This window comes from Lytechinus pictus, chromosome 2 (assembly GCF_037042905.1).
Source record: "Lytechinus pictus isolate F3 Inbred chromosome 2, Lp3.0, whole genome shotgun sequence".
Classification (NCBI taxonomy): Eukaryota; Metazoa; Echinodermata; class Echinoidea; order Temnopleuroida; family Toxopneustidae; genus Lytechinus; species Lytechinus pictus.
In genome coordinates, this window is record NC_087246.1 from 7,513,325 (window position 1) to 7,537,234 (window position 23,910).

Below are 23,910 nucleotides of genomic sequence, written 5' to 3' on the forward strand. Positions count from 1 at the left end.
GCCATTTTGAATTTCAAAATACAGCATTTATCACATCAATGGCATATTAACAATTATGTTTTTAGTCAGTATTCGACTCGTTTATCTTAATGATTAGTGCTAAATTTTATAATTTTTTCCCGGCCACTGCCATTGTACATAATACTCTTTGGGCCAGTGGCGGCTATTTTAAGATATAAAAATACAGCAATGTTGCCATATATGACATAATAAATGATCTTATCTCGATTTACATGCATTACTTCGTTCATACCTCGCGATTTTTGCAGTTTAGTGCTCATTTTTGTGAAAATTAGTTTTCCCTATTCATATTGTACATAATAATGTATACAATGGCCTATGGCGGCCATTTTGAATATCAGGAAAATAAATATTTTGTCAAAAATTATTTTTTAAGATTGTATTTCACTCCTGCCACACAATTTCATGCATTTCACAGCCAATGTGCGGACAATTTTTATGATTTTCATGGGTAATTTGCATATTTGGGCGGCCATATTGGATTTTGCCAATTTGCGGAAAATGCTCAAGGTTACACAAGTGGCATCATCCAGATTCGTGATCAGCACCCTCGAATTGACAAGAAACCATCAAAAAATATTGTATATATAAAAAAACAAGGTTTGGTCAATTTCCTATGGAGCCTATCCTGGACTACAAGCCTATGCACCCCTAGGGGTGTAGTGTGTAAAGCGTGTTTCTCCCTATCAAAATACTCCTGTTTAGGTTTACTGATTTTGTGTTTTTCTTCCAATTAGGAATAAAGTGTGATAAAGCAGAGGACATACTTTTGATTTAGATCCTTCTGTAGATGCAGTTTTATAGAAGTCGTCGTGGAGTTTGACCTTCTCCAGTTCTAATGATTGGAGATCTGGCATAGAACTCAGACATTTCCCGTAGTTAGACGACGCCTCTTGTCCCAAAATTCCACCGGTGTGCTTGAGCTTCTTTATCTGAATATTAAAAACACACAAATATAACCAGGATAAAGTCTTATATTGGTATCTTTGTATATACAATGGGGTGATAAAAGCCTAGTCTACAACTGTAGACCCACATCTGCAGTGTGTGTATCACAGCTGATTCAAGGAGTCTGCATAACAGACTAGGTCTACTGGAGCTGCAAATGGCTCGCTTCGCTCGCCCTTTGCTGGTTTGCGAAGCAAACCAGTTGCAGATCCCACTTCACGATCCATTCAGAGTCTGCATAGCAGACTAATAAAAGCCTGGGGATAAAGGAAGCTGCAAGCAGGCCTCTTCCAGTGTGTATGTATGTGTGTGTGGAGGGGGGGGGGGGGGTGTGGCTCTGATTACCGACAAATATCGGTACCAACTACCAACTAAGTGTTCCACATTCGCCTTCGTCATATTTTTCTTTCGTCATACCTAAGGGCAGTTCCCGCTTTCATCAATTTTCCCCGTTACTGCCGCCAAAATTTGATTTTTGTTGAGGGGTTAGACCTAACTAAATTTTCATTATTAGAAACAAGGTAAGGTAATAATGATGATAATAATAATAATAAATGTTTCATTTACTCAGGGTAGGCACTTCAGTTATGCAACTGCTCAAACAACGGGCCCTGCATAACATAATATGTTATCATTACCCTTCTAAACCATTCAAGCAATTCAAGCAATAAGAAACAAAAGAAAAGTGAGTGAGGGACATCATTTTGAGTTGTACCTATCGCTGTTTTTTGAAAAAAACTTTAAAATGTCATAACTTTATTATTTTACATCCGATTTTGATGAAATTTTCAGCGTTTTGCTAGTTTCATTTTTTCTCTATTTAATAAAATCAACATTTTACTTGGGTGGACTTGACCATTAAGTCTTTGGTATGACTCGGCCGAGGATAGAACCACGACCTCCCGTAATGAGGCAGACGCTCTACCACTGAGCCACCATGACCGGTATTTCACGAGGCCTGAATATAAGCAAGCTAAAATTTAAAATTCTTAGCTTTTTTGTATGCGTATATAATTAAGCAATTCATGCGAGCGCGAATTGAAGCTTTAGATTAACTGTTCTGAAAAAGGACATGTTAATTAACTGTTTGCAGTGACTCATGAATATAATACATTTCACACTACTCAAATAGAGCGAGCGCAAAGCGCGAGCTGAAAAGTTTTGAGATAATCGACCTAAAAACTGGACTGCTTTCAATAGAGAACACAGTAAGCAAGCGTAAAGCGCAAGTCGAATCTTGCAGATTTAGAACTAAAACAGGACATGCGAAACAATAATCATGAAGTTATAAACATGTGGATATAATACTAAGAAATTGACTGAACATTCTGTATTTTACGAAACAACTTAAAATTGGAAATTCTTAACACTTTTTGTAATGAATAACACGAGTAAATAACTAAGCAGATTTATGATAACTAAAAATAGAACATTCGAAGCATGTAACCATGAAGAGAATGGGCATAGAACAAGTGCTGCGAGCGCGAAGGGTGAGCTAATTTTTTTAAAATTTAGATCCTGAAAATTTGACCTTCTAAGCATTTTTTCAATCATGAAAATGGTGGGTATCTTATCAACCAATTAATGCGAGCGCGAACCGCAAACTATTTTGTGTAGATTTAGACTTCAAATCAGACATTTTCGAACTTCTGAGGGGAATTCTAAACACCGTTCAAAACGAAGGAACATTTTGTAGATGATATGGATCTCACAAAATATGTGATGCGAGCGCGAAGCGCGAGCTGAAATTATTTTGAGATTTAGACCTTAAACCGGAAATTTTTAATCACTGTCGGTACAGAGAGCTCCACACGTTCGCATCACGAGAAAAAATCAGTTTACCGAAAACAGTATGCAATTTGCCCTTATCGACAAAGATAAGCAAGAACAAGGTACATGAAGCAGTTGGAACATCATTTGGAAAAATTGGAGATGCCGAAAAAATGTCTCTGCCGGGAATCGAACCCGGGCCCGCAGCTTTGAACGCCGGTGCCTTAACCACTAGACCACAGGGACGGGTTAGTGGCTAGGGCGACCCCGATCCGATTGACCGGCAGAGACTTTTTTTCGGCATCACCAATTTTTCCAAATAGCTATGGGGAATCTTGATTTAAGCTACGCCTACCATTTTTCTCTTCATCCATTTCTTTCACACAATATTTAAATGAAAAGAGTTGCCAAAGCTCTAGTAACTTCACACAAACACACACACACACATACCCCCACACACACACGCGCACCCATATATATATATATATATATATATATATATATATATATATATACATATGGGTGCGCGTGTGTATGTGTGGGTATGTGTGTGTGTGTGTTTGTGTGAAGTTACTTGAGCTTTGGCAACTATATATATATATATATATATATATATATATATATATATATATATATATATATATATACCTTCGTATTTGACGCTCTGGTTGCCATTGGCTTGTAGAAGTCATCGTTCAGAGTCATATTAGAAATCTCCAGTTCTTGAAGACATGGCATTGACATGATAGCATCGGAGTAACGCGAAGAAGCAACTTCACCAAGTTTTCCTCTTTCGTGTTTAAGCGTTACAATCTGGAGAAAAAATGCGAGCAAGAATGAAAAATGAAAAACTACAATTTGCACAAAAACATACATCATGTACATTCATAGAGAGGCGTTAATGAAGAAAACCCAAAATAGTTTTACGTTACCAAAACATACTTTTATATTTCACAAGGGGTGTCAGCTGATTCAGTGAAAACAAAATCATAACACGAAAGGCTGACTCTCCTTTGTTTTATGACTGCTTAATATTTGACGTCTCGCACAACTTTTTTGACCAAATTTGCGACCCCAGCATCATGACATTATGCAACATTAATATAATAATAGCTGGATTTATAAAGCGCTTTTTTCCAGAGGATGCAAAGCGCTGCTATTATTACCCCGGCTTTAGCTCGAGCTACCATAACCGGCGGTCAGTGCATGCAAGGAATTAATCCTGCCGGGTACCCATTCACCTCACATGGGTCGAGTGCAGCACAGTGTGGATAAAGTTCTTGCTAAAGGAAAACACACCATGGCTAGGATTAGAACCCACGACCTTCTGTGTGAAAGGCGAGAGTCAGAACCACTAGACCACGACGCGCCCACATAAATCAAACTTCCAATATGTAAGAACATGCCTGACCCCGAATAGCTTAGATGCATGAATTCATTTGCAAATCATGTTTTTAGCCAGAATTCATATATGCATCCTAATTTCTATTTTTACTGATTAAAATCCATTAATTTTATGTTTTTTTAACAGAATAGATTTGTCAACAATTATATTAAAAGCAATAAAAACGATGCTCGAAAACAAAAACAATTAATAAATTGAAAAGTAAACAAAATACGAATGAAATATTGTTATATCGACTTAAAAAATACATTTGATCAGAATCTTATAAAGAATCTGTGAATAAAAAATAACAGTTTAAGAGCCCCAGCAAATATTTCGGCCATTATGCTTTTGCTGTAGAGATACTCCAATCTCTAGAAACACTTTGATTCTACCAGTATGACAAAGGTACACATCTTGGCAAATGAACATCGTTAAGGAATTTCCCACTGGAAATGTATAAATCTATTTTCATAACATTACCAAAGCTATTAGGGCATAAGAAATGGAAAAGATATGCGGTTGAACGGCTTGTCAGAGTTCCTATTTTTTGCTTAACAAAGTTCCAAGATGAGTTTCGCATGTGGGGGAATAACTGCACAAATATTCCTTCTGAACGTTCACTTGCGTGCGTGAGCGTTAGAACATTCCCATAATTTCTCAACTTTGTATTGAATAGGTTAGATTGATTGTACTGTAATTTAAAGACCTACGACGTATGCTTGCCATCTTGATTGAATATATGGATTTTTCCTTGCTTTCTCATTTCACCTCATTTACAGGGATATTCGAGGCGTAAATGCAATATGCGCTACATAAAAAATGACGATTATTATAGTTATTATCATTTAAAAAAAAATGCAAAACATTATGTTGGTATTCCTCAATGAGTCGATAATGTATCTATACAGTCACTGAGTAACATGGGTCTACCCTTGTCATTGCTCATACAATTAACATAAATCAAAGAATATCTTGAATATACTCTTGATTTCGATGCTCCTTCAGCCAGTTTGGGGTAGAATTCATCATCAAGTTTGACATCACTCAGGTCAAGTGTTTGAAGGTGCGGCATTGTAACGATTGCTTCGGCATACTTAGCTGATGCAGTAGGATCCAAAGTACTCCCTCCTTCATGCTTCAGCGACTCAATCTGATCATGGAAAATAGTGCAAGGGAATGAACTGTAATCTTAGAAAAGTTCATGATATGTCGATATCTTTGGTGTCCATACTGATTATGTTCATTTGATTTTGTAATTCATTTCTAATACATTGTTCACGTGAAATAAGTAAGTCTAGTTCTTAAGGGTAGCCAAAGGATTTTGCAGAAAATATTGCTATGAATTCATTTACATGGTAGAATCAAGTTCCCTTTCAAGTTGTAAGGAGGAAGGTTCTATTAATTTATTCATATCAAATTTACTTTCGATTGTGATGCCCCTTGTGCCAACTTGACGTAGAAGTCCTTGCTTGATGACAGTTCCAAATCACACAACTCCAGGTTTTGAAGGTTGGGAAAGGAAACGATAGCTTCCGAGAAGTGCTTTGCAGAGTCTTGATCCAACAGTCTACCTCCCCCATACTTTATAGTCGTTATCTGGGGAGGACAAACATACTCATTGATGAAATGTAAAAAGTGTCAATACAGAAGATGAATGGATGTGCAAACGTATTTGATAATATCATATAGCTTTCACTGGTAAGAGCTAAATTGAGGTATGACATTAATAATAAGTCCGGGAATGTAGATATGAGATTATAATCGCATTTTTGAAATGACAGAAAAGTTGATTGAAATCAATTATACAAAAAGCAATGGTAAATCATACTCAAATTAAATTTTATAATTGAATTATAAAGTCAAAGAATCGATCTTAAGGTAAATAAAAAACAATAATTTGAAATATATTTTTCAAACCGTTAAGGGATTAAACGAATTGAATTTGACTTCAAAGTGATTTGAATCCATATTGTATATTGACAGTAAGACTTACCATCGAATTTCGAATTTATATCAAAATAGATTTTTATTATATTTAAAATCGATTACAGCAGTACCTTACAATGCTGTACATTGTGTATGTTTTTATATCCTTTGTAAGACTTCATCTCTATGTTTGGCCGCCAGTATAAGAAACAAAAATCTCGGAGTGACATTTGAGCATTGGTTTATGAAGCTCATTGCCAAAACTTTGGTTGAAAAAGGCAAAATGATATGTACCGCATATTTTTCGATTACGTACCAATTTGGATTTGATCCATAAAACATGAATCCTCAAACGGGACTTGAGTTTCGTGAAAATTGAGACATGTCAATGCATTTAATTACTTATGTGGTCTCTAACCTTTGATTCCATTCGATCATAACCTAATTCCCCCCTCGATTCGGCATGCAAGAACCAAGATTGAAGATAATATCTCCAATTATAGTAGTATATATCTGTTCCGTTCTTAAACATTTAAATTACATACATGTTATCCGCATACATTCGTAATTCCGAAGCTTCGTTATTCCGAAGGTTCGGATATTCCGAAGGTTCGTTATTCCGAAGGTTCGTATTTCCGAAGGTTCGTAATTCCGAAGGTCCGTTAATCCGAAAACGAAATAAGGTTCGTTGTTCCGAAGGTTCGTTAATCCGAAAAAGAAATTAGGTTCGTTGTTCCGAAGGTTCGTTGGTCCGAAAACGAAATAAGGTTAGTCAACCATTTAGTTTCGGACTAATGAACTTCAGATGAACGAACCTAATTTCTTTTTCGGATTAACGAACCTTCGGAACATCGAACCTTATTTCGTTTTCGGATTATCGAACCTTCGGAATAACGCCACAAATGACCTAGTCCAGATTGGACCTTGTTGTTTGGAAGTGCTTTTTCCCAAAGCTAACATAGAGGGCACATGTCTCTCAATCTCTAATCAGCGCCAATCCACTCATCTTCCCTCCCCAACTTGTTAGAGATTGAGAGACATGTGCCCTCCATGTTAGCTTTGGGAAAAAGCACTTCCAAACAACAAGGTCCAATCTGGACTACAAATGACCGGATTAACGAACCCTTTTACGTTTTCGGATTAACGAACATCGAGGTATAGGCAATTTGCGTGTTTCGGAATTACGAACCTTCGGTATTACGAACCTTCGGAAATACGAAGTGTAACCCATGTTATCATTTATGTAAAATGTAACCAAGCATTGCTTGGATATTTCTTTACTCAGATTTCGATTTTATCTTTATGTATGATAGGTCATTGGTGAAAAACAGCTTGTTGTTGATCTTTTGCACCTGGATAAATATATTAGTCTGGTCTGTTAGCGAAATTATGTGGACACGGTGGACAAAAGCGTGGCTTTTTCTCCAGACCTTTGTTTATGTATAAGAATTAAGAATGGGGCATGCTCCAAAAAATCGGGCTGCAGAAACAGTGAAAAATGGGTGAAAATGTCAGAATTTATGAGTCTAGATTTGTCTGATATATAGACTAGCGCTAGTGCAAAACTCAATAGCAATGCATTATTTTGCATTGGATTAGTTCTTGAATTCAGACCCCTTTTGAACCGATCTACTGTTTGTCCTCACATCTCAATGCACCAAATATCTGAAAGCAGATGCTTAACAAGCCGAAGGGTGACGGTGGAGGGGGTTGAATGTTGGTGTGTATGTACATGCACACCAACCCCATGTCTTGGGGTAAAGATGTGCAAGACACATTTTTCGTATGTGTTGGAAATTGTGTTGCCATGGTAATAGTGTATTATGGCAAAATAAGGTAAAAATCTTGTAGTTTGAAATTACTTCCTCTGTTTTTAGCCGATTCTCATGAAATTTGGCACACACATTGGTCTTGAGGAGAAGATGTCTAAGACACATTTTTGTGTGTCTTTCAGAAATCTTGTTGCCATGGTAACAACATATTATATGGTGAAAATTGGGAAAAAACTTACAATTCAAACTGCTTCATCAGTTTTCAATCAATTGTCATGAAATTTGGCACACACATTGGTATTGAAGTAAAGATGTACACGGTACTTTTTGTCTGTGTTTAAGAAATTTTGTTGCCATGGTAACAACATATTATATGGCAAAATTTAGGTTTTGAACAAATTTTTGTGAAATTTGGCTCACACATTGGGGTATAGATGAGCAAGAACCTTTTTTTTGCATTTGTCAGAGAGTGCATTGCCAGGGTAGCCACATATGATAGCCAGAAATGCAGGAAAACTCATTGTGGATCAAACTACTTCCCCTGTTTTTAGTCAGTGCTCATAGAAGTTGGAAGAAATATTCATCTAGGGGTGAAGATTTATATTAAATTCTAAATGTCTTCTGTGCATAAAAATGTTCACGCCAGAGTGTGGGGGTATTAATCACCTTCATTAATATTTCTAGGTTTTGGGGGAGGGGCAGGATTGGTCCTTAAAATCTGACATCAAAATGAAGAAGGTCAAAGGCGGTGGCCATTAAAAACATAAAAATGATTAACACTCTAAAAAAACGCATCCCCTCAAGGCATAGGCTGGAGGTACACTGGGTGAATGTAAAACTTTCCGCTGAGGCAGAGGAGTTTCAACACTGGCAAGCAAAACGAAATGTGCACCCCTTCTACTTTCAACAATTGATTTTCCAAACCTTAGTTCCACCTCCCCAAGATGTTCACCCCTCCCCATACCACTTGTAGTTCTACCTCCCCATGCTCAAACCAGACACCTTTGCCCCTCAAGGGTCTTTGCATTTTTTAAACTAGACATTACTCTTATTTTTTGCGGGGGGGGGGTCTTTAGAAAATTACCTCATAAAAGTTAAAGGATTATGACTAGGAACTTCATCCCCCCGAAAAAATAGGGGGCTGATTATTATTTTTTTAGCAGAAAATGCCCCCCTAACTTAAAAGGTAAGAAGAGTCCTTTTCACTTCAGACCATTCATTTGAAGTTTGATGCATTCTGATTTGATAAAAAATTGTTTACAGTACCCAATTAACCATTGTTTATTTATATTCTCCTACTCAGTCTTTTATTCATATTCCGTTCCTACTCTTTTTTTAACTTTCAAATCCCTGTTGATTTTGAGCTTTACCATACCATCTCCTTCTGTTTCCTCTCTCCAAGTATATTTTTTCTGACATACTTTAAAGTGTACCTTTAATCATGCAACTAATTATAGAAATATAAATATATACAAAAATCTCTGCACTTGTTTTAGAAATTCACTCGCAAATCCATGACTCAATTACATACCATATCAAAAATATACATATGTGCACAATAGATTTTAGCCTTATATTTTCTTTCACTTCATTTTCCAGTATTTTTCTGTCACAGCCTCTGCTTTATACATCCTACATCTCTCATTGTCAAACATGAATATGTTTCAGTAGCAAAATTGTTGGATGCAAACTCTGACTGTCATAAAAACAAGTGCAAATAATTTTCCATTGGAGTAAAGACAAACTTATAAGGGATATGACTACAATATAATTATATGTAGATAAATTTTTATTTCTCTACATATAATTATATTCTAGTCATATCCCTTTCAGATGGTGGTAACCACAGGAATGGGAAAACTCAAAATTTTCACAGAGGATTTTTGGAAAATAACTACATTAATTTATGTCAAGCAACAGTTGTTCCATTCTGAATGCTGCAACCTTGTTAATATGAACATGGACCTATGAAGAGATGGACGATTAACGAGAGCAATTCTTTGGTCCAATGATAGTCACCGTCGCCTGGTTATGCGCATCTTAATGAGAACATACAGGTGTTGTAACAATAGCAATTGCCATGACTACCAAGACGTATCTGATCACCCAAAGATGGAACAGTTTCCCGGTCTTGATTTTTGTTGGCTGATACCCTGTTTCAGCATGTGCCTTTCAGTCAACATGCTTCATATTTGGAGCAGCAAACTTGAAAAGCAGACGATCTTTATGATATAAAATATGATATTATTCGATCCGCTAACTACCGCTCACACATAAGGACCTCCTTAACATTGAGAGACACACGATCTATAAATGTTATGTACCACGTATATCTGGAATATTATGGAGAAACTTGGGAAAATTAAATTTTAAATGGTAAACAATCAATCACAATATTGCCTCTATATTACAATATGAAGACATTTCCCCAAATAAAACACATGGAACTAAGATTACCAAAGGTAAAAAAGAACCGCACATCGATTTTCCATGATTTAAGTAATTTGTTGTCTATTGCGCATATAATTTGTGAAATATAAATGTCCAGTCACGAACTGCTTCCGTCCCTTCTCACGGTGACAATCATTGAACCAAAGAAGACTAGTATGAAGAGAATGTTATTCAGAGGAGTCAGGGGACAATTACAGTCACCTGTTAGTGAATTCATTAAGTAAGCGATTAATGTCCATCTCTTCATAGGTCCATGATATGAATTTGAATTTGATGTACCTTTACCAAATATAATATCATGACAGTCATTTCTTCAAAACTAAACATGCTACTAGTGTCGACAGAGTGTAGCCAAAAATGATTATGAAGGGAAAAAATGTCATGGTATTATATTTCGGTGTAGCTGTAAGCATTCAGAATGGAATAATTGTTGCCAGATAATAATGAATTAAAATAGCAAAGAAAAACGTACTGACTGAGAAAGGGAGGCAAAGGGGGGGGGGGGGAAGAGGAAACAAAACAAGAAGGTATATGGTAAAGCTCAAGAGTGCAAAGAGTGATGAAAGACAGAGTAGGAACTGAAATGAACAAAGACTGAGTAGAAGAAGATAAATAAACCATTGATTAATTGGACACCGGAAACATTTTTTTTTTCAAAGTAGAATGATTTAGGCTTTAAATTGATATGCTGAAGTGTAAAGGATTTTCACCCCCTTTTTTTTTTTGGGGGGGGGGGGTTAAGTTCCTAGTCGTAATAATTTCATTTTACTCTTTTATGTGGCAATTTTCTAAAGCCGCCCCCCCAAAAAAATGGAAGGGGTATTGTTTTAAGAGTGTTTAAGTTCCTAATAGTCATGGACTTTAACCTTCTATATTTTTGTTAGTTTTTAAGGACCTTCTCCGCCCCCCTCCCCATTGAAGGTGATTAATACCCAGCACTATTATATGAAATACTTTCAAGAAACCAAGCTAATATATAAATTTCAGTCCGGCTTTCGTAACGGATATTCCACTGAAACTTGTTTAATACATTTAACAGATTTTATCAGGAACGAAATGTCACATGGGCGCATGGTTGGAATGGTTCTCCTAGACTTACAAAAAGCCTTTGATACTGTAAATCATAACATACTTTTGAAGAAACTAGAAGTGATGGGTTTGGACTCTCCAAGTGTGACATGGTTTAGATCATATTTATCTAACCGTCATCAGGTAGTTACCATGCAGACGGTTATTTCTGATTCACTGCCTATTAAATGTGGAGTCCCTCAAAGAAGCATTTTAGGCCCCATTCTTTTTATGTCATACATCAATGATATGTCTACTTGTATTAAAGAATCTAAATTAATTTTATATGCTGATGATAGTGTCTTGCTATATTCGGATACAAATCCCAAGATAATTGATAAAAAAACTTAGTGCAGATTTGGCAAATTGCTTTGAATGGATGTCTGACAACAAGCTTAGTTTACACGTTGGGAAAACAGAAAGCATTTTATTTTGTTCGAAACGAAAGTTTATATATACACAAGATTTCAAGGTTTCATATAATAATCAGGTAATTGAAAGAAAAGATTCAGTGAAATATTTAGGAATTAATTTGACAAGTAACCTATCATGGACGGGTTTGGTAGACTCCATCGTCAAAAAGGCAAATTCGCGCTTAAAATTTTTGTATAGATATCAAACCTGTTTGAATATGAAGTCTAGACGTATTTTATGTTTTGCTTTAATACAATGTTTATTCGACTATGCTAATGCGGCTTGGTACGGTAGTCTGGGTGTTACGGATAAGAAAAAGCTAAGAATAATTCAAAATAAAATTGTGAGATACATAAATGTTTTAGGACCAAGAGCACATGTCGGATGTAATGAACTTGAAAAGGCAGGATTACTTCATGTAGATCACAGATCACAACAATTAGTACTACACCACGTGCATAAAATATTCTATTCGGATACATTAGATCATTATATAGCAAATAATTTCACCCGTGTATCAAATATCCATAGGTACGGTACTCGAAATAGTAATTTTAATTTTGTGTTACCAAAACGTGAATGACATATAGGGAACACTTTTTATTTTAATGGCATCCAATCTTGGAATGCTCTTCCTAATAAAGTAAAATCAGTTAAAATATTTTCTCAATTCAAGAGTGCACTAAAGAAGCACCTCAAACTGGAAGCTACTCGAGAGCAATATTAACATTAAAATCAAACATTTTGTACAGTTGGTTTCTCGTATTGTAGATAATGTATAAATTAGGGTATGTTAAAATATAATCTTGTTTCACGTATTAGGAGGATTGTTGTTTGCTTCAGATGTTTGCATATTATTTGACTGATGTATATGTATGTATGTATGTATTTATTTTTTAAACCATGTTCCAGTACTTGTTGTAGTTTATACTTTTTGTTACAATATGTAAATGTTTTATACTAACTATAGGACCCCATTGGAAATAAGCCTTTCGGCTTTCATGGGCTATCCTGTCAAGGTATTCTTCAATTTCATTGTAATCTCTTGTGATATTCTTGACGAATAAAACCAATCAATAAATCAATCAATCAATCAATCAGACGTTTTAAAGGGGAATCCAACCCAAATAAACACTTGTTTTTAGAGGAAAATTAAAAATCAGACAAGTTTTTATGTCAAAGTTTGAACAACATCGGACAAACCATAAGAAAGTTGTGAATATATAAAAGTTGTAAGCATTGGTAATCACTATACCCATGAAGACTTCAAATTGACCGCATATGTGATGTCATAGTGATGTAAGGCAAGGACCACTCTTCCATGTACTGGAATAATTAATTGGCTAAAATTTCTTTTTTTCAAAAGTTTTACTTCAAATTATATCTTTCTTTCATGAGGACATAAAACATTATACTACCGGGTTTATATTACGGCCCCAATGGAATAGGAATTTAGGAGAAAACCAAAAATCCTAATAATTAAGTACAAGTCTTATGGGGAAGTTTTCCTTGTGGCTTCATCCCTTGTCATAATTCACTTACCCAGTTGCCAATTTGAATTCTACATACGAGTAGCCTTAGGGATCTTAATTTTAAAGCAGCCATAACTTTATTTTGCTTGTCCGATTTCTTTCAAACTTTCACCATTATTATTTATCTCCTTTTCCATGCACATAACATTATGACCAAGGCTGGATTCCCTTTTAACACTGAATATGAATCTTTACCCAAAATGAATATTTGTGTCAACTTTTATCAGCACAGGCTGAAAACTGAGAAGTAGATTGATCCACAATGAGTTTCCCCCCATATTTCTGGCTATATGTGGTTACCAAGGCAATGTACTCTCTGACAAATGCAAAAAAAAAAAAATTCTTGCACATCTTTACCTCAATGCCAATGTGTGAGCCATAATTATTTCATGAGAATAGGTTCGAAACTGATGAAGTAGTTCAAATTGCAAGGTTTTTACCTAAATTTTGCCATGTAATATGTTGTTTCCATGGCAACACAATTTCTGGAACACACACAAAAACTGCCTTGTACATCCTTACTTCAATACCAATATGTGTCCCAAATTTCATGATAATTGATTGAAAACTGATGAAGCAGTTTGAATTGTAAGTTTTTTTCCCAATTTTCACCATATGATATGTTGTTACCATGGCAACAAGATTTCTGAATGACACACAAATATGTGTCTTAGACATCTTCACCTCAAAACCAATGTGTGTGCCAAATTTCATGAGAATCGGATGAAAACAGAGGAAGTAGTTCTAACAGCAAGATTTTTACCTTATTCTTGCAATGATACACTGTTACCATGGCAACACATTTTCCAACACATGCACAAAATATGTATCGCACATCTTTACCCCGAGACCAAAATATGTACAAACACACCAACATTCAACCCCCTCCATCGTCACCCTTCGGCTTGTTAAAGGAGAATGAAACTCTTGGAGCAAGTTAGCTTTTGTGAAAGAAGAAAAATCAAAGAATAAGATCAACAAAAGTTTGAGTAAAATAGGACTAGCAATAAAAGAGATATGAGCATTTGAATGTCGAGATCACTAATGCTATGGAGATCCTCCCATTGGCAATGCGACCAAGATCTGTGATGTCACACACGTACAACTCTCCCATTTGGACACTGAAAATATACCCCAAAACATCTCTTTTTGCTCATTCTAATCATATGACAAATGATTCATCAATGATATAATGTGAAACCTCTGTACTTGTCATCTCATAAAGAGAACAACTCACCTTGTGATTGACTCTATAAAAGTGAGAATATAAGTGAAATAAGTACTAAAGTAATGAGGGAGTTGTACGTGTGTGATATCACAGATCTTGGTCGCATTGCCGGTGGGAGAATCTACATGGCACTAGTGATCTCAATATTAAAATGCTCATAACTTTCTTATTATTCATTCAATCTTCCTCAAACTTTCAGCAATATGTTTCTTTGATTTTTCTCTTTGATATTGATTCAGCTGGTTTCAAGGGTTGCATTCTCCTTTAAGCATCTGCTGTCAGATATTTAGTGCATTGAGATGTGAGGAAGAACAGAAGATCTGTTCAAAAAGGGTCTGAATTCAAGAACTAATCCAATGCAAAATAATGAACTGCTATTTAGTTTTGCACTAGCGTTAGTCTATATATCAGACAAATCTAGACTCATAAATTCGGACATTTTCACCCATTTTTTCACTGTTCCTGTAGCCAGATTTTTTGGAGCATACCCCATTCTTAATTCTTATACATAAACAAAGGTCTGGAAAAAAATCATGCTTTTGTCCACCGTGTCCACAAGTAGGGCATTTTTTACGCTAACAGACCGGACTATATTGTTATTAATAAACAATGTGTTTTGGTTATCAAGATAATGAGATTCATTTATGACTTATATGAGACCTTTGACATTTGATTTCATAACTCCACAATCGAGATCATTTCCTCTCTAATGTCTAACATGTATAGAAGTCAAATGTGAAGTTGATCCTTATTTTTTCAGTCCGTGCAAGAGTGAGATATTTCAATGCAATCATATTGACCCCTGTGGTATTTTAAACTTTTACCCTGTGACCTCAAAATATAAAAAAAGTTAATTGATAATCACGAATGGACAACCCAAGACATAATTCAACCAATAGCCACATACGTTGGGCAGGGCGTAACAATGATTATACCTGTGACTTCCTTGCTTTCGTAGCCATATTTGAGAAGAAATCACCATCTTCAAGGTATGGATCCCCCAGTTGAAGAGATCGCAGATTGGGCATATCAAAGAGTGCTTTCGCGTATTGACTTATTCTATCATCTGAGTACATCCTTGTCTCCTCTGATTGGCTATCAGCTGATATGTGTTTCACTTCTTCTAGCTATCGAATACAAACAAAAACAATTTCATCTGCGTTACAAATGGCAAATACCTTGCCGAGCAAATACGAAACTGATGTGCATATACGCATCTGTACCTCATTATGAAATAATAATGATAATTTCTAAAAATACGACCAATGGATTGTGCACACTTTATGTTTACCTAAAATTATGTGTTAAAACATAGGTCCGGATGTTTTCCCCTGCTCATCATTTCATGTGTACCCGACAAGAGAGGGCTGTTTTGGAGGCTTTGAATCAGACTATAATTCTTGGACTTGTATTTCCAGAGTCTTGCCCCCAATTAAAAAGAAAATCGTTGAAAATCGTTCTATGGTGCGTATAAAAAAGTTTACACTTTGAAAAAGCCCTGGGAATTGAGAAATATACAACATGTGGGTAATTTTGCCACCCAAATTGATATTTCAACACATAGTAAGTACAACCTTTACCCTTTTTGTGCCAGCTAGATCTGAGGACATAGCTTAATCTCAACAAAAGTTTATATCACACATCTCCAGCAGTTTTTATTATTTAAAGTGAGTTAACATTTCATTTTTTATATAATAGTTGTTTCTCCACAATTTTTCCAAGCTTGTCAATGATTAGCAAAATGAAAATCAAGCCTAAGCTATTTCATGTGAATCACAGCTCATTGGCATATATTTATTTATTTATTTATTTAGTTTTATTTATTTTATACTGCAGGGTAGGCCTGTTCAGTTCTTAAAACTGCTTTACAAAGGCGCCCTGCAGTTTAAAATACATGTCAAGATAACTATGAACAGCAACAACAACAAACAACATCAAAAATACAAAATATCTAACATCAGAAACAATTAACACCAAAATATAGAGTGGGAAGTGATAATTAAAACATACATAGCATGAATGTAAAGCAAATATTGTCACGATGGCCTCGGTGTGTGTGGGGGGGGGGTGGGATGGGGCGCAATGCACTCTTGGAAGTGTTTTGGACAAGGAAACAAGTTAAAAAGGGTAAAAGATATCTTCAAATCAATTTTACTACCAAAATTCAACGTGTTCTTCATGATTAAGGTCTGCTTTTATTTCAAAGTTCTGCGCAAACCATTTTACACTATAACTTTTCAAAAGTGGTGCTCACTCAAGCGGAAATATTTTTCGACAGTTATATCGCCATTTCCTTAAATGGATCTGTACCAATGTTAAAATGTGGAAAATTTTCAGGATATTACAAATCTATAATTTTATAGAATTTTTCTAAGTGTAAACTTTTTTGATACGCACTGTAAAGGCGAGACTCGAACCTGCGTCAATTAACTCAACTGCAGGTTTTGCTTATATTGATTAAGCCACACCAATCGAGCTGATCGATGGATCGGAATGTTTCGTTTTCCATGAATTTTCACGCGGCGTAGTCTAACTAAATAATCCGTAAATAATTAAAGGACAAGTCCACCCAAACAAAAAGATGATTTGAATAGAAAGAGAAAAGTCAAACAAGGATAACATTGAAAATGTCATCAAATCGGATCTGAAATAAGAAAGTTATGACATTTAAAAGTTTTACTAAATTTCATGAAACACTTATATGAACATTCTGGTCAATATGCAAATGAGGGGACCGATGACATCACCCACTCATTATTTCTTTTGTATTTTATGATATGAAATATGGAATATTTGATTTTTTCGTCATTGTCATGCGGAAATTTTTTCATGACCTCCCTGAACATGAAGAATTCTATTGTTTTAACATATTATGGTTCAAACAAGATGGCCACAATTTCCAAATCCGGCGTAGAAAATGAAATATTGTATAATTCACACAATAAAAAACCCCACAAGAAATAGTGAGTAAGTGACATCATCGACTCTCTCAAGTGCATATCACTGAGTTGAGCATAAAACTGTTTTGTGAAAAATAAGCAACACTTTAAAATGTCATAATTTTCATATTTTCATCCGATTTTCATGAAGTTTTCAGCATTATTCCTTTTTTATTTTTCTCTATTTATTCAAGTCATTTTTTTGGGATGGACTTGACCTTTAACTAAATAAATTATACTAAACAAATTAAAACGTCATTCCCAGATTTTCATGAAGTTTTAAGCATTATTCCTTTTTGATTTTTCTCTATTTATTCAAGTCAATTTTTTGGGATGGACTTGACATTTCACTCAATAAATTATACTAAACGAATTAAAACGTCATTCCTAGAGACTTATTTATGAAAATGTTACGGCTATGGTATACTGATTTCTCGCGTATGGTACCCAAAGTACTGACGCAACAAAATCGCGTCCGGGGCCGGGGGGGGGGGGGGTCTCTGCCATTATAATGTGGACAGCATCTGCGAGAATAGTCCTGATAAAAATACACTAAAACGACGATTAAAAGGCAGGCCGCTAGAACATTCTTAACACGGATTTTGTGCAGATGTCCGAGATTTGCAAATTACATATTCTATTCTAGTGAGGCCATCGTGATTAACGAGATTTTTTCGTCACTTTTAGGCATTTTTTTCGCGGGAACTGTCCACTGTCCAATGGAATGACCCCGGGACATGGTTGAAAAATATGACTGGCAAATGCTGTATATAATTATAATTCTCAAGAGAAAGACCCTTATATCGTACATAATTAATTGTTCTATCTTTATCTGGCGGAAGAATTTATACATGACTTGTGTCGATTTTTGTTGTTATAAATAATAAACTATACAATGTAATAACGAGTTCTTTGCCAAAATGGATGTTTTAAAAATTGCTTGCTCATGATCATCAAGTTGTTTTTTTACGCTCAATATATTTTCACAAGCATAATTTTGATAAAGGAAATTCTATCTTTGATTACAGGGGGGGGGATTAATCCCCAATATGCATGAATGGGGAAAATGATGGTGATGATTGTGACTGTATAATGGGTTTAATGATGTCAAAAGCGATGATGAAATTTATTGTAATATCGGTAAAAAATAATTTTTTTATAAACTAGTGAGAGTACTTCAACTTAACAACTCACCACTTCCTTCCCGAATGACTCTAATGCGAAGACTGTGGCTGAAAGACTGTGTTGGTCTGAATGGTCTGATACAATCGTTCTCTTACGAAGCAACAGATCCTTGATGGGTGCAAGCGCACCCTCTTCGTGACATTCAAAGGCAACATTAATGATGAAACGCATATCATGGACTCGTCGACAGAGAGCTTCCATTAAGGACTTTCCGACTTCACCTCCAAGTGAAGCAGCGAAGTACAAGACATATGTGAATTTCTTGTAGTGTCCGAGAACATGATCATCCAGAATTCTGTTGAATTCCGGATAATCCTTACGAAACATACATTCAAGATGGCAGCTTGCTGTATACTCCTGCCAAAGTTTATGAGGAAAATAAAACTGTTCTACAAACTGATCTCCCCCAGCTTGCCTTGATTTCCGGGATGCCAAAACCCTTTCTTTACCGAGAATACCAATGGCACATGCAGTGGTTGCTTCTTCTTTATGTTGTGCCATTTTTTCTTCGGTAAGTAAATGTTCATCTCTTATCAAACCATCAAAGGCTACTTTGCCGATAACACTTACTACATTGGAAACTTGTTTCATGGCGGTTTTGTATTCTTCATCATCATAATGTTGTTTGAGGATGTACTGGTCTACGAGAGAGAAACATATTTCTTTGAATACTAATGAAAATGTCTCAAAGGCTTTGGTTTCTACATCACGTGACTTCTCCCAAACGTTACACAGTATGCTGCAGAAAATGGGAAAAGGCGTCAAATGTTCCGAGATTAGATCATTTGATCTTATGAATTTGAGAAGATCCGTAGCCAGCTGTTTGTTGCTGTGGAAAAAGTTATTGATGTAAGTATTAGCGCCCTCTTTGGAAAATCCCTTGACCTCTATTAGTGTGTAGAGTTGGCGAATATCATCGTTGCTTTTGATTAGATCAGTTACATAAGGAAAGGTAGTTATCAACACTGGAGTGTTCATAAATCGTTCTCCTCTTACTATGGATACAATTGAATTTTCGTTATCTGAATGCCTTAAATCCATTGTTTTCAGGTCAAGATCAACAAGCATTATCATAACCCTTTCTGGATTATTTTCAATGTATTCATCTATCTCACCACCGTCAATACGCTTTAAATCAGGGAAACGACTCAAGACGATTTCCCCGAAAAATTTCCTCTTTTCCAGATTTCGGAAAGATTCAAGAAAGAGCAGATCGATATGCTGAAGACAGTTACCTAAAGCCCAGTTTAGGGCTATCATTGAAAATAACGTCGATTTCCCTACTCCAACCTTTCCGAGGAATGCGAAACGAGTTAGTACTCCTATTTCAGCTTCGCGTTTGATCAGCTTATACAACCCTTCCATCTCAATCGATGTTTCTTTTTTACAGAATGAAGTAGTCGTTGTCACAACCATGACCAGGCTGACAAAAACATCTAACAGCCTTTTGCTGGAATCAGGATCAACAGCCGATGATCTGACGTGACGACATTGCCGTGTATATTTTGCCTGTAGCCTTTTTCTTATCAAGTTTATATCATCTGGCATCGTTCCATGGTAACCTTTCGTGGACAAACAGAGAAAAGAGAAAATACAGTACAGTAGATATACGTAAAATATGACTCAACTAATGATTGGCATACCTGGGGAACCCACTTAACCATGTTTATATTATGGCTCTATGCATGGTGCCCGGGGGCCACTTCCATTGATGAGTGGATACCATGTATGAACAGAAAAACAACAACAAAGACACTAACAGGCGCGGATCCAAGGGGGGGGGGGGGCGCGAGCCGGCCCCGCCCCCTATTGTTTGGCAACCCCCCAAAATGCCCTTTTAACTTGAGAGAAACACTGAAAAACAGAAAGATAAGTACGAAGGAGGTTTTAAACCCATGTTTAATTTACGGCCTCGTCAATGCCGGCTCGACCCCCACAGGCCTAGCTACTCGCATTGGCAGACGTGCAGACATCGGCTCTGAACAGGATCTTTCATAATTCACCGAAAATTCCATCTTTAGCATTCATTGAATCACCTTATCTTCGTGGATTTTAACTATTGTGTGGAAACTGTTTTTATTGCATCTCTTTGACTTATTTCAACCAAAAAGTGTGTTTTTGAGGACTAAACATTTCCCGGACCGCAATACATATGCATACAGAGTACATGCCGCGGATACACCTTAAGCGGGGATACACATCCGGCCTATTATCGAGGTTCTTCATCCAGGTGAATTTATCAGTTTGATTTGACTACTTTTGGATTATAAACTGAACCATTTAATATGTGCTATATGTCTTTGGCATACTGTTGTGTTATAGAATTTATAACTTTGGTGTGAACTAAACATGTCTATGCGCGTTCGTACGAACAAATATAAGGGAGTACCAGGTACGTCATCTTTTGCATATAAACTTCCAAAGGGAATTACCGTTTCTAGCATCGAACATACGATTCTGACAATAAGCCAATCACTTCAGTTTCAGGAGAAAGACACTGATACATCTTTGATTATCAACAACCTCACTTCCATCTATCCACATTTGAACCAAGAGATTGGTCGCCATTTTGTTTTGCGTCACGATGTTGCAGGCAATGTAGCGAAGAACAGCGACAAATCTTCAAGCCCCGGGAATTCTGAGAACGCAAACAATACCCCTTTATCAAATCTGAGACTCCATTGTAACGGTCGACAATGGTGTTCCGACAACTCCCAATTCTGACAATTTATGCTCCAGTAAGCCTTGCCTTTGTAAAGACTTAGCTCAAAAGCTTGACAAAATCAGCCTCGTAGTCACAGAGCTAAAAGAAGCCATCATTAATCTAGTAGACCATGACAATGGACCTCAGTCACCCAGGTCACGCAGGTCAAAAACCCAGGAACCTTTGCTCGTCAACGAAGTTCACCCGTCACCTGAAAATTCCGCAGAAGCGACTCTTTCTTCTCAAATGGATGAATATAAGCAAGTTCAACATCAGCGATTCAAGCAAAGAAAAGATGTTTTGATAGTAGGAGATTCTATGGTTAAATACATTCATCCGTCTAAACTATCCCGCAGCAAACGTGTTGCCTGTAAAACTGTCCTAGGAGCTAAAGTCGAAGACGTATACGACGTCACTGATAGACTTGTGAAAACCCATCATGTCAGCGAAGTCATCTTCCACATCGGAACAAACAACCTCTAAAGAAACGACCCTTCTGTTATCGCAGCAAAAATTGAGTCTCTTGGAGAACACGTCTTGAGAAATTGTAGTAGCGTCGAAATGATTACAATGAGTTCAATCATACATCGCCGAGAACGTCATGCTGATCTCCAAAAGAAGGCAGACGACGTCAATCAACTACTTCGTGATATGACCACGAAGCATGGATGGGGATTCATCGACAACAGTGCAATCGACAGCGACCGTCACCTCATAGCTGATGGTCTGCATCTCAACCGCTCTGGTGTCATGATGTTTGCTTCATCTCTTGTTCGTCATATCAATCAGATAGAACATGACAACATGTCAATCGCTGATCGTGCAACAGATCATCGTCATGCTCCACAACACCAGTTATATGAGCCGATCACCAGTCCTCCTCAATCACGCCGGTACGCGGATGTTACAGCGTCGATGCCTAAGCTCGCCGATCATCAATGTTTACAAAGTGAGACACGCCCACTTCAATCAACCAATGAGCGAGATGGACGCAACACACCCACTGAACTAGAGATACGAATTTTTAGTTCAGTGAACACACCCCCGCCGAGCCCATTCTAGTGATAATGACAATGCAGAATTCAGCGAGCCATGGCATACGCACTCAACGTACAAAGGCTGCTTCAACTGCGGCGAACTGAATCACAAACAACGCAATTGCCACTTCGAATCTAAAATCCGCTGTCACAAGTGCAAACAGCTTGGACATAAATCAAAATTTTGTAATCATGTCGAAAATTACTAAGAATTTAGCAAGGAAGACTTAGCCGGGAAGCCCGTGCAACTTTCTTCAAAATCTGTTAATACTTTGGCCAATTCTCACAGACTGCATAGAAAAATGCAAGGATGTAAACCTCGCACAGACGTTCCAGAGAAATGTAGAATTATAAACTTAAAGGTATTGTTTAACTTTGTGAGCAGCCGATTTAAAAAAATTCTTAAACCAAGATGAAACATGTGTACAAGTGCATGTATTAGAACTAATAAACCCTGAAAACAACCATTATTGAGAAAGAAAAGCTAAAACTACAAGGCAAACACCGATTTTGTAAATAGGCGTCTACTAGACACCTAAATAGTACACATAAGTGTATGGGATGAAATTAAGGCGGTGTTTCCGGTCACTTTATATTTCAATTTTTGAAGCACTAAATAATTATTTTTGAACGCAATTTTTTCTGGGCTTCATTTTTGTAACATATCACAGACACTGGTGACATGTGTGACCTTCTAGCTCAGATTTTTTAAAAGTCAAACAAATGTTAAACAATCACTTTAAGCGATGGGCAGATTCCTGCCTTAAAAAAAGGACTCAAATTCATATTTTTGAATATTCGTAGCCTAGTCAGTAAAGTAGACTCTTTATCACATTTGCTTGCCAATAATGAGATTGATATTCTATGTTTGAATGAAACATTTTGCGACGAAAGCATAAGTGACAATGAGCTACATATGGAAGGTTTGATAGTTGAAAGAAATGATAGAATACGTTCCGGAGGAGGTGTAGCTACGTAATTTGCAATATGTTAGGCGTAAAGATTTTGAAAATCCAGACCTTGAACTGATATGTATTCAATTACGACTGCCTTTTCAAAAAGACATTTTGATTTTCTGTTTATCGGCCTCCATCAAGTGATGCCTCATTTTTTGAGAAATTCACAGAGCTAATGGAATGTGTTCATTGTTCATGTAAGATGATTGATGAAATTTTAGTTTTTGGTGATTTAAATTGCAACCTTGTAGGAAATGATAATTCTTCTCAAGTCTCCAAGTTGGAGTTTTTATTTGGATCGTACAATTTTAAACAGTTGATTGATACGCCAACTCGAGTAACGAATAACTCACGCTCATTAATTGATATCATATGTTCTACAAAGAGTGAAACTATTGTTGAATTTGGTTGTGTTTACACATCACTGAGTGATCATTATCTCGTGTATGCTATACGAAGGTGTAATCAAAACAAAACGCATTCTAATAGGGTAATCAAATTTCGTTCTAAGGAACAATTGAGATCAGATGATTTTCTTCAGAAAGTCCGGGACTCACCCTGGTGTGATCTTG

The 23,910-nt window shown here is 36.4% G+C and overlaps 1 protein-coding gene across 1 annotated transcript in view; it reads right to left on the reverse strand.

Moving 5' to 3' along the window:
- LOC135156326 (uncharacterized) overlaps positions 1 to 21,161 on the reverse strand; it is a 60,775-nt gene extending 39,614 nt beyond the window's left edge. The window contains exons 1-7 of the mRNA XM_064108369.1: positions 21,074 to 21,161; positions 18,651 to 20,203; positions 15,453 to 15,644; positions 5,549 to 5,722; positions 5,109 to 5,276; positions 3,388 to 3,552; positions 789 to 953 (exon numbers count right to left, since the gene is read on the reverse strand). Of these exons, the coding sequence (XP_063964439.1) occupies positions 789 to 953; positions 3,388 to 3,552; positions 5,109 to 5,276; positions 5,549 to 5,722; positions 15,453 to 15,644; positions 18,651 to 20,203; positions 21,074 to 21,092 (2,436 nt within the window). The 5' untranslated portion in view covers positions 21,093 to 21,161. The remainder of the gene's footprint in view (positions 1 to 788; positions 954 to 3,387; positions 3,553 to 5,108; positions 5,277 to 5,548; positions 5,723 to 15,452; positions 15,645 to 18,650; positions 20,204 to 21,073) is intronic.
- Positions 21,162 to 23,910: the final 2,749 nt, after the last annotated feature.